The 12,232-nt window shown below is 46.4% G+C and overlaps 2 protein-coding genes across 2 annotated transcripts in view; both read left to right on the top strand.

Annotated features, from left to right (window-relative positions):
• The window catches only part of mtr (5-methyltetrahydrofolate-homocysteine methyltransferase), a 16,938-nt gene extending 11,612 nt beyond the window's left edge, over window positions 1-5,326 (top strand). Inside the window, exons 21-29 of the mRNA XM_016257043.1 lie at window positions 255-322; window positions 399-519; window positions 2,125-2,206; window positions 2,441-2,539; window positions 2,632-2,707; window positions 2,870-3,025; window positions 3,106-3,302; window positions 3,931-4,150; window positions 4,751-5,326. Coding sequence (XP_016112529.1) covers window positions 255-322; window positions 399-519; window positions 2,125-2,206; window positions 2,441-2,539; window positions 2,632-2,707; window positions 2,870-3,025; window positions 3,106-3,302; window positions 3,931-4,150; window positions 4,751-4,863 — 1,132 coding nt within the window. The 3' untranslated portion in view covers window positions 4,864-5,326. The remainder of the gene's footprint in view (window positions 1-254; window positions 323-398; window positions 520-2,124; window positions 2,207-2,440; window positions 2,540-2,631; window positions 2,708-2,869; window positions 3,026-3,105; window positions 3,303-3,930; window positions 4,151-4,750) is intronic.
• A 3,686-nt stretch (window positions 5,327-9,012) lies between these two features.
• Window positions 9,013-12,232, top strand: part of ryr2a (ryanodine receptor 2a (cardiac)) — a 128,078-nt gene continuing 124,858 nt past the window's right edge. The window contains 2 exon segments of the mRNA XM_016257042.1: window positions 9,013-9,046; window positions 9,641-9,928. Coding sequence (XP_016112528.1) covers window positions 9,884-9,928 — 45 coding nt within the window. The 5' untranslated portion in view covers window positions 9,013-9,046; window positions 9,641-9,883.

Here is a 12,232-nt window from a genome sequence, read left to right as displayed (position 1 = left end):
GTGAGTGTGTGTGTGTGTGAGAGTGTGTGAGTGAGTGTGTGTGTGAGTGTGAGAGTGTGTGTGAGTGAGAGTGTGTGTGTGAGTGAGAGTGTGTGTGTGAGTTGCTGCTGGTGTGTGATTGAGAGTGTCTTTCTGTACGCTGGTGTTAAGTGGCTCTTCAGACGCTAACAGCTGCAGGTGTTTGATGTCAGATGGGTAAACGCTGCCATCAGTCACTCTAACACGACCGTGTGTGTGTGTGTGTGTCGTCTCAGGGTCATTGATCTGGGAGTGATGATTCCTTGCGACAGGATCCTGCGGGAGGCCATTCACAACAAAGCAGGTCAGTTTCTGCGGCTCTCGGCTGATGTTCTCCTCACTGAAGGACTCTTCACATGTGTGACGCTCTGTGTCTGTAGACATCATCGGCCTGTCGGGTCTCATCACGCCTTCACTGGACGAAATGATTCATGTTGCCAAAGAAATGGAGCGTCTGGGCTTGAAGACTCCTCTGCTGATCGGTGGAGCCACAACGTCAAAGTACGACACATTCAGTGGATTTTCACCATGCGCTTACATGATAAACCTCAACATTTATGCAGTTTTTATTTAGCCATTAACTCTTGTAAATATTGTGATCGGTTTCCATGAATCAGTTCCAGAATTAATTTCAGTGAATCATGTGAGTGAGAGTGTGTGTGTGTGTGTGAGTGAGAGTGTGTGTGTCTGAGAGAGTGTGTGTGAGTCAGAGTGTGTGTGAGTGAGAGTGTGTGTGTGAGTTGCTGCTGGTGTGTGATTGAGAGTGTCTTTCTGTACGCTGGTGTTAAGTGGCTCTTCAGACGCTAACAGCTGCAGGTGTTTGATGTCAGATGGGTAAACGCTGCCATCAGTCACTCTAACATGACCGTGTGTGTGTGTGTGTGTCGTCTCAGGGTCATTGATCTGGGAGTGATGATTCCTTGCGACAGGATCCTGCGGGAGGCCATTCACAACAAAGCAGGTCAGTTTCTGCGGCTCTCGGCTGATGTTCTCCTCACTGAAGGACTCTTCACATGTGTGACGCTCTGTGTCTGTAGACATCATCGGCCTGTCGGGTCTCATCACGCCTTCACTGGACGAAATGATTCATGTTGCCAAAGAAATGGAGCGTCTGGGCTTGAAGACTCCTCTGCTGATCGGTGGAGCCACAACGTCAAAGTACGACACATTCAGTGGATTTTCACCATGCGCTTACATGATAAACCTCAACATTTATGCAGTTTTTATTTAGCCATTAACTCTTGTAAATATTGTGATCGGTTTCCATGAATCAGTTCCAGAATTAATTTCAGTGAATCAATTCAGAATCTTGATTCAGTGATTCATTTCCATCATCACTCAGAATAATTCATGAAAGTCTGTGGCATTTTTATAGTGTTTGACTGAATCAATGTCATTATTCCTCCTAAATGTGTCCCTGCAGCACAGAAGCAGTGTTAAGTCGCTGGGGGATATTTGTAGCAATAGCCAACAATACATTGTATGGGTCACAATTATACATTTCTCTTTTATGCCAAAAATCATTAGGATATTAAGTAAAGATCATGTTCCATGAAGATATTTTGTAAGTTTCCTACCGTAAATATATCAAAACTTAATGTTTGATTAGTAATATGCATTGCTAAGAACTTCATTTGAACAACTTTAAAGATGATTTTCTCAATATTTAGATTTTTTTGCACCCTCAGATTCCAGATTTTCAAATATTGTCCTCTCCTAACAAACCATACATCAATGGAAAGCTATTTATTCCGCTTTCAGATGATGCATAAATCTCAATTTTAAAAAATTGACCGTGAATATGACTGGTTTTGTGCTCCAGGGTCACAAATGTGTCTGTTAATTACACTAATGCTCATTTTAAATGATCTGTTTTTCAAATCAGTTGTTTTAGAGAGTATCTTATGTTTATTTGGCAAAAAAGAGTCTTGATTATTTTAGGTTTTTACCGTATTGAATGTATTCAGCTGCTGTTACTGTGGTTGAACTGATAATTCAAAAACATAAAATCATCCATTGAACACTTTACAGTAAATGTACAAATACTGAATATCATGTAATGGCTGTACTGTGTGTGTGTGTGTGTGTGTGTGTGTGTTGTGACAGGACTCACACTGCGGTGAAAATCGCCCCGCGGTACAGCTCTCCCGTGGTTCACGTTCTCGACGCGTCCCGCAGTGTAGTAGTGGTGAGACGCCTGTCTGTGTCTTTATACAGCAGCAGCTAAAAACATCTGATGATGATGACTGTGTGTCTGCAGTGCTCTCAGCTGCTGGATGAAGGCATCCGTGAGGATTTCTTCGAGGAGATCCGGGAGGAGTATGAAGATCGCAGTGTAGTAGTGGTGAGACGCCTGTCTGTGTCTTTATACAGCAGCAGCTAAAAACATCTGATGATGATGATGATGACTGTGTGTCTGCAGTGCTCTCAGCTGCTGGATGAAGGCATCCGTGAGGATTTCTTCGAGGAGATCCGGGAGGAGTATGAAGACATCCGACAGGATCACTACGACTCACTGAAGGTCTGACGGTCACATGATCCTGTTAGTGAACCTCTTCATAAAGCAGCTGGTTTATTAGGAAGTGAGAGCTGACGCTGATGTGTTTCCTGCAGGACCGACGATTCTTGTCTCTGAGTCGAGCTCGAGAGAAAGGCCTCCATATCGACTGGCTCTCTCAACCCAGACCAGGTATCACTGCCTCAACCCTGCTCAACTAGTCTCTAACCGAACTTAAAAGCGCTGTGTGTGATTAGTATGTGCGCACAGTCACTGTAAGTCAGTCATGGGTTGTGAAGCAGAAATGTCACTTCAGCTTGATTTGTTTAGTCCATCATTGTGTTTTGTCTGCAGTGCGGCCGCAGTTCTTGGGCACACGTGTGTTTGACACGTATGACCTGCGTAAGCTGCTGGACTTCATCGACTGGAAGCCGTTCTTTGACGTGTGGCAGCTGCGGGGGAAATACCCCAACCGCGGATACCCCAAAATATTCAATGACAAAACCGTGGGTGCGTCTGATTCACTGCAGTAGCGTTGCACGGGGGGTCGGAGGTCAGCGTGGGTGACGTGTCTCACGCGTGTGTTTCAGGAGGGGAAGCGCGGCGTGTGCATGATGAAGCTTTGAAGCTGCTGAACCGGTTGATTGACAGCCGAGGACTGCAGGCCCGTGGACTTGTGGGATTCTGGGCCGCTCAGAGTGACGGCGATGACATCCACCTGTACGCCGATGATGTCACGACACAAACCGCCACACCTGTCGCCACCTTCTACGGCCTCAGACAGCAGGTGAGACCGGTGAGCACACAGACGGGTGTTGTGCTGCTCACTCTGACCACTTGGACTGGAAGAGAGCGTATGATTGACATGTAACGTGACCAATCACAGTTAAGTGTCTATGTGCTGGATGGATCTGATTTAGATGGGACAACAATTAGGGCTGCTGGATTATGGCACAAAACATAATCACTATTCATTTGGTCAATATTGAGATCACAATTATTATTACTCATTGACTTTGGAAACATCATGCATTTATTACATGTAAAATTGCATAAAATAAAACATTTTTGCATCTTTTTAACAGTGGAGCAACTAAGAAACTAAATATATAATATAAAATACACATAAAATATATTATATATACCTTTATCATATACAGTGTATACATTATAAAATATGTATAATATAATACATACAAAAAACTTAAAATATAAAAGATGAATTAATTTGTGCACACACACAAATAAATATAAAATATAAATAAATTACATCAAAAAAAATGATCTTGTATTCATAATCTGCAATATTGTAATTAAAAGTAAAATTTGATTAATAGCCCAGCCCTGACCGCAGGAATAGAGCAGTGTGAAGAAATGCATTAAATAATTGTGATGTTTGCTGCATCCTCCTGCAGGCGGAGAAGGACTCCGCGAGCTCCGAGCCGTACCTGTGTCTGTCTGATTTCGTGGCTCCTCGTGGCAGCGGCGTTCAGGATTACGTGGGTCTGTTCACTGTGTCTGTGTTTGGAGCAGAAGAACTCAGTCAGAAGTTTCAGCAGCAGGGAGACGATTACAGCAGCATCATGGTCAAAGCCCTGGCGGACCGACTCGCTGAGGTACACGCACTCTCTCTCACACACACACACGCACACTCTCTCACACGCACGCACTCCACGCACTCACTCACTCACTCACTCACACACACACACTCACTCACTCACTCACTCACTCTCTCACACGCTCACACACACGCACTCACACACTCTCACTCACTCTCTCACACACTCACACACACTCTCACACACTCACTCTCACACGCTCACTCCCTCACACTCACTCCCTCACACTCCCACTCACTCCCTCACACACTCACTCACTCTCACTCACTCTCTCACTCACTCCCTCACACACTCACTCCCTCACACACGCACTCACTCACTCACTCACACACTCGCACGCACTCACACACGCTCACGTTCTCACTCTCTCACACGCTCACGTTCTCACTCTCACACGCATTCTCTCACACGCACTCTCTCACACGCACGCACTCTCTCTCTCACACACACACACACACACACTCTCTCACACGCGCACACACGCACACTCTCTCACACGCACGCACGCTCTCTCTCACACACACACGCACGCACGCACACTCTCTCACACGCGCACACACGCACTCTCTCTCTAGACTGAATAATGCTGTAGGAACTGTGAGCGCAGATGAGTGAGCTCCGTCTCTCTGTGTTTGTCATCAGGTGGAGGATTACGCTCACAGGAAGCAGATGGAGGTGTCGGAGGTGGAGCGCTGGTTGGGTCCGATCCTGGGCTACGACACCGACTGATGCTGAACCGCTCGGATCAGGACGACACTGCAGAGAAAACTCATTTTGTTTTGACGGTTTTGGCCCAGATTAGGGATTTTAATATCAAAGGGTCCAAAAAACACTTTTATCTTTACACTACAGAGGTGCCACCTAGAGCGCTGCTTTTAATTACATTTCTATTTTTAATAAAACCGTGACAAGCACTTATTTTATTTTTAGGCCTGTAGGTTTTATAAATTGATTTCTTATGAGATTTGAAGAAAATAATAGTACGAAAGACCAGCTGAATTTACAGACTCCAGCAGATCCTTTCATTTCTCTTTGATTGTGATTTCATCATTTAAACTGATCCGCTTTCAGTTCCTGAAGTCACTAGACGGTAAACACAGTAAATTCAGTGACGTCTGTCATTTAACTCTTCCTGTAGGTTTGACGGTTTAAATTGACATAAATGAGGTCCAAAAGAGCAAACGGTCAGTTTTAGTATTAATATTAGACAGTGGCATGAAAATCATAAGGACCACTTATTCAGTATGGTGCTTTAAATGTAACGCACAATCCTGCTGTTTTAGGATCTATTTCAGTTTGTTAATTTTACTTAACTGAGGAAACAATGAGTGAAACTGATAATCTGTTACGATGAACGTTGAAAGATGTGCTTTTCTATGTTTTTCATTAAATCAAAACTCTCAGTGTTTGGTGATTGAGTGTGTAAATATATTCACATTAAGGAGAATGTTTAAAATGGTCATTAAGCACTCACATGCTCACACACATACACATACACACACTCTCTCTCTCTCTCGCACGCACGCACGCACTCACTCACAAATACGCACTCACTCACACACGCATGCACACACACACAGACACTCTCACACACACACACACGCACTCACTCACACACACACACACACTCACTCACACACGCATGCACACACACACAGACACTCTCACACACACGCACTCACTCACACACATACATACGCATGCACACTCTCACACACACTCACTCACATGCTCACACAAGCATGCACACACGCTCACTCACACACACACACACGCACTCACTCACACACATACATACGCATGCACACTCTCACACACACTCACTCACATGCTCACACAAGCATGCACACACGCTCACTCACACACATACGCATGCACACTCACACACGCTCACTCTCACTCACATGCTCACATACGCATGCACACTCACACTCACTCACATGCTCACACACACACTCACTCACATACTCACACACACACACACTCACTCACATGCACACTCACGCGCACACTCACACAGTCACTCACGCGCGCGCACTCACACACATGCTCACTCACACGCACACACACGCTCGCTCACTCACACGCACTCACTCACACACACACACTCACATGCTCACACACACTCACACACACACACACACTCACTCACATGCTCACACATACGCATGCACAATCTCACACGCTCACACACACACGCGCACACACACACAGTCACTCACATGCTCACTCACACACACACACAGTCACTCACATGCTCACTCACACACACACTCACATGCTCACGCATGCACACTCTCACTCACGCGCACACTCACACAGTCACTCACACGCACACACACGCTCACTCACACACTCACATGCTCACTCACACGCACACACGCTCACTCACACTCACTCACACACACACACTCACACGCTCACTCACACACGCGCACACTCACACACATTCACTCACATGCTCACTCACACACACACACACACAGTCACTCACATGCTCACTCACACACACACACTCACATGCTCACACACATACGCATGCACACTCTCACTCACACGCATACACACACATACGCATGCACACGCTCACTCACACGCACACACTCACATGCTCACACACATACGCATACACACTCTCACACACGCTCACTCACGCACACACTCACATGCTCACACACATACGCATACACACTCTCACACACGCTCACTCACGCACACACTCACATGCTCACTCACACGCACACACACGCTCGCTCACTCACACGCACACACTCACACACACTCACTCACATGCTCACACATGCATGCACACACGCTCACTCACACGCACACACTCACATGCTCACACACATACGCATACACACTCTCACACACGCTCACTCATGCACACACTCACATGCTCACTCACACACACACACACACACACTCTCACACACTCACATGCTCACACACACATACGCATGCACACTCACACGCTCGCTCACTCACTCACTCTCACACGCTCACTCACACACACACTCACTCTCACACGCTCACTTACACGCACACACACTCACATGCTCACACACACATACACACGCACACACACACGCTCACTCACACACACACTCACTCACACGCTCACACACACACTCACTCACACGCTCACACACACACTCACTCACACGCTCACACACACACTCACTCACACGCTCACACACACACTCACTCACACGCTCACACACACACTCACTCACACGCTCACACACACACTCACTCACACGCTCACACACACACTCACTCACACGCTCACACACACACTCACTCACATGCTCACACATGCATGCACACTCACGCGCACACTCACACAGTCACTCACGCGCACGCACTCACACACACACTCACACTCACACACATGCTCACTCACACGCACACACACGCTCGCTCACTCACACGCACTCACTCACACACACACACTCACATGCTCACTCACACGCACTCACTCACACACACACACACTCACATGCTCACACATACGCATGCACAATCTCACATGCTCACTCGCGCACACACACGCTCACTCACTCACACACACACACACACACTCTCACTCACATGCTCACACACATACGCATGCACAATCTCACACGCTCACTCACACACGCGCACACTCACACACACGCACTCACATGCTCACTCACACACACACTCACATGCTCACACATACGCATGCACAATCTCACACGCTCACTCACACACGCGCACACTCACACACACTCACTCACATGCTCGCTCACACACACACACACACACTCTCACTCACATGCTCACACACATACGCATGCACAATCTCACACGCTCACTCACACACGCGCACACTCACACACAGTCACTCACATGCTCGCTCACTCACACACACACACAGTCACTCACATGCTCACTCACACACACACTCACATGCTCACGCATGCACACTCTCACTCACGCGCACACTCACACAGTCACTCACGCGCACACTCACATGCTCACTCACACGCACACACACGCTCACACACACGCTCACTCACACACACTCACATGCTCACTCACACACACGCTCACTCACACTCACTCACACACACACACTCACATGCTCACACACATACGCATGCACAATCTCACTCACACGCTTACACACACATACGCATGCACACGCTCACTCACACGCACACACACATACGCATGCACAATCTCACTCGCACGCTTACACACACATACGCATGCACACGCTCACTCACGCACACACACTCACTCTCACTCACATACTCTCACTCACACGCACACACACTCACTCTCTCACACACACTCACTCACACACACACTCTCACACACTCACTCACTCACTCTCACACACACTCACTCTCTCACACACACTCTCACTCACACACACACTCACTCACATGCTCACTCACTCACACACACACACACACTCACTCACTCACATGCTCACACATGCATGCACACACGCTCACTCACACGCACACTCACATGCTCACACACATACGCATACACACTCACACACGCTCACTCATGCACACACTCACATGCTCACTCACACACACATGCTCACACACACATACGCATGCACACTCACACACGCTCGCTCACTCACACACACACACTCACTCTCACACGCTCACTCACACACACATACGCATGCACACTCACACACGCTCACTCACTCACTCACTCTCACACGCTCACTCACACACACATACGCATGCACACTCACACACGCTCACTCACTCACACACACACTCACTCTCACACGCTCACACACACTCACTCTCACACGCACACACACTCACATGCTCACACAGACACACACACACAAGTGCATTCAAAAGTCTGAGACCACAGTGAAAATATGGAATTCAAAATCTAATTTATTCAGGTTAGTAGATGAGTGTCATTTGGGTCAGATTGAAGCTCAGGTTTAGTTCATGCTCACATTTTCCAAACGTAAAATAGTTATCTTAATGTCACTTGTGATTCATAAAATGGAAATGTGTGTCAGAAATACTAATGTATAGGTGCATATTATGGAATGACTTCTTCCCAGATTTAAATGTATATATTCAGATTTTCTGTATTGGTGATTCTGTCAATGGTATATTAGAGCACACATTAGTCAGTATTAGTGTTTTATTAATAGGACAGAATTTGGAAGCAGTTAATTTGAGCATTTTTCCATGGCATCCATGGTTTGTGCTGTCCATTACAGCTTAATGAGTCCATGTAGAACACATACTGGGGCTTGTTTTCTTATAAACTAAATCTGTAGGACTTACAGTATTAAAATGATAATATCACATTGGTTATTAGCCAAAAACAGTAACACTGGTATCAGTTTATATTTCATACATGCATTAAATGTTCATTTAGGTATTAAACGTTTGTGCTAAAGTAAATTTGGGATTTTATGTTAATGTTTCAATAAATATTTTTATTATTTGGATCTTTTTTTTTTAATGCTTTACACGGATAGAGTCGTGTTTGCTCTGGTGTCCTCGTGGTGGCGCTGCTCGGTGCTGAAACGGGTTTAACGGTCCTCCAGCAGAGGGCGCGCTGCGGCACCGCACGCTCATCTGCATAGCCCCGCCCTCTGAGTATGTCAGCCGTCCAATGAGAACGCGGCAGGAGACACCCGTTACACCCGCATCAGAGCCGCCGCCGCCGCCGCCTGAGAGCTTCATCTGTCCGGTGAGAGGCTCCGAACCCGCGCCGAACCATGACGGACGGCGAAGCCGAAGATGAGATCCAGTTCTTACGGACCGTGAGTACCCGCGCTGGCCTGTGTGTGTGTGTGTGTGTGTGTGTGTGTGTGTGAGAGAGAGATGCGGTGCTGATGCAGTGGTGCTGATGCTGCGGGAGTCACCGGCTTCCGTCCGGGTCTCTGCGCTCGCGCTGCTGAACGTGGGTGTGAGGAAAGCGAGCGCGTTATGAGCGCTTATGCAGTGCGTATGTCAGCTGCAGTCCTGATGAAGTCGATGTAGAGCTCCACTGCAGACGCTCTGTGGTTACTGTGATGTTATGCTGCATAAATGCTGCAGATTATTCAAATGAACCGAATGATTGATTGATTCAGTACAGTAAGCATTAATAGAGGCGTTATTGATCAGTGTGGGAATGTCACTGAATCGCAGATGATGCAGCAAACACAGGACATTAGAAGAACTACAGGAACAATACAGATGATTGGATGCGAATTGTATTGATTATAGGTGACAGGTGTCAAGCAGTCATGCGTGTAACCAAATATATCAAATGCAGAGTTTAGCAATCTGTCATTGTTGTGATGATGGCACAGGGCTGATATGAATAACTGTTTGTGATCAATAATAATAACAAGGTGAGGTCGTATTGCTGTGGCTTCTTTGCATTCATGAGTGTCGTCAGTGCAGATGTTTGCAGCATCGCTGTGTTGGTGTGGACTCTGGTTCGTCTAGAACCTCATGCATCAGTTCTGCCCACGATCGATCCGTTGATTGTTGTTCCAGCAGCACAAAAACACCCAAAGCACCCTGATGAACAGACAGAAGCGCCTTCGCTGTCGCCTTCAGTAAACCAGCAGAAAATCATTAGCAAGCATTACATGTTGAAAACGGCATTGATTCCCCCCTCCACCCCTCCAGCTCAATGCAGTGCAGGTTAGACGGGGCTGAGTCCAGTGTGTGTGTGTGTGTGTGTTATGGTGTAATAATGAACACACTCCGATCACTGTAACGGCATGTGCTGGATATGATGATGCATCTGAAGAACTGCATCTCAGGAAACCTGCCAGCACACGTCTGGATCATATTCATCTCGGGAATAATGAACAAAGAAAGAAAACCTAGCATAATTTTTTGCATTGTGACGTTATTATATCATCATAATTTATATATGTGTGTGTATATATACATATAATATGCATTTTTTTATTTAAAACATCAATCACAATTTTCCTTGAATTGTTTACACTGAACGTGGGTGTGAGGAAAGCGAGCGCGTTATGAGCGCTTATGCAGTGCGTATGTCAGCTGCAGTCCTGATGAAGTCGATGTAGAGCTCCACTGCAGACGCTCTGTGGTTACTGTGATGTTATGCTGCATAAATGCTGCAGATTATTCAAATGAACCGAATGATTGATTGATTCAGTACAGTAAGCATTAATAGAGGCGTTATTGATCAGTGTGGGAATGTCACTGAATCGCAGATGATGCAGCAAACACAGGACATTAGAAGAACTACAGGAACAATACAGATGATTGGATGCGAATTGTATTGATTATAGGTGACAGGTGTCAAGCAGTCATGCGTGTAACCAAATATATCAAATGCAGAGTTTAGCAATCTGTCATTGTTGTGATGATGGCACAGGGCTGATATGAATAACTGTTTGTGATCAATAATAATAACAAGGTGAGGTCGTATTGCTGTGGCTTCTTTGCATTCATGAGTGTCGTCAGTGCAGATGTTTGCAGCATCGCTGTGTTGGTGTGGACTCTGGTTCGTCTAGAACCTCATGCATCAGTTCTGCCCACGATCGATCCGTTGATTGTTGTTCCAGCAGCACAAAAACACCCAAAGCACCCTGATGAACAGACAGAAGCGCCTTCGCTGTCGCCTTCAGTAAACCAGCAGAAAATCATTAGCAAGCATTACATGTTGAAAACGGCATTGATTCCCCCCTCCACCCCTCCAGCTCAATGCAGTGCAGGTTAGACGGGGCTGAGTCCAGTGTGTGTGTGTGTGTGTGTGTGTGTGTTATGGTGTAATAATGAACACACTCCGATCACTGTAACGGCATGCGTATATTCTATTGCCCTACACCAACCCTACCCCTAAACCTACCCCTCACAGGAGACTTTGTGCATTTTTAATTTCTCAAAAAAACCTCATTCTGTATGATTTATAAGCTTGTTTCCACATGGGGACCTCAAAAATGTCCCCACAAGGTCAAAATTGACTAGTATTACTATCCTTGTGGGGACATTTGGTCCCCATAACGTGATAAATACCAGATACACACATACACACACACACACTCACACACATACACACACACACACACACACACTCTCACACACACACAGAC

This window comes from Sinocyclocheilus grahami, unplaced genomic scaffold (assembly GCF_001515645.1).
Source record: "Sinocyclocheilus grahami isolate Dianchi unplaced genomic scaffold, SAMN03320097.WGS_v1.1 scaffold1505.1, whole genome shotgun sequence".
Taxonomy (NCBI): Eukaryota; Metazoa; Chordata; class Actinopteri; order Cypriniformes; family Cyprinidae; genus Sinocyclocheilus; species Sinocyclocheilus grahami.
The sequence above is the reverse complement of the archived record's forward strand: the minus strand, read 5'-3'. Positions and strand labels throughout refer to the sequence as shown.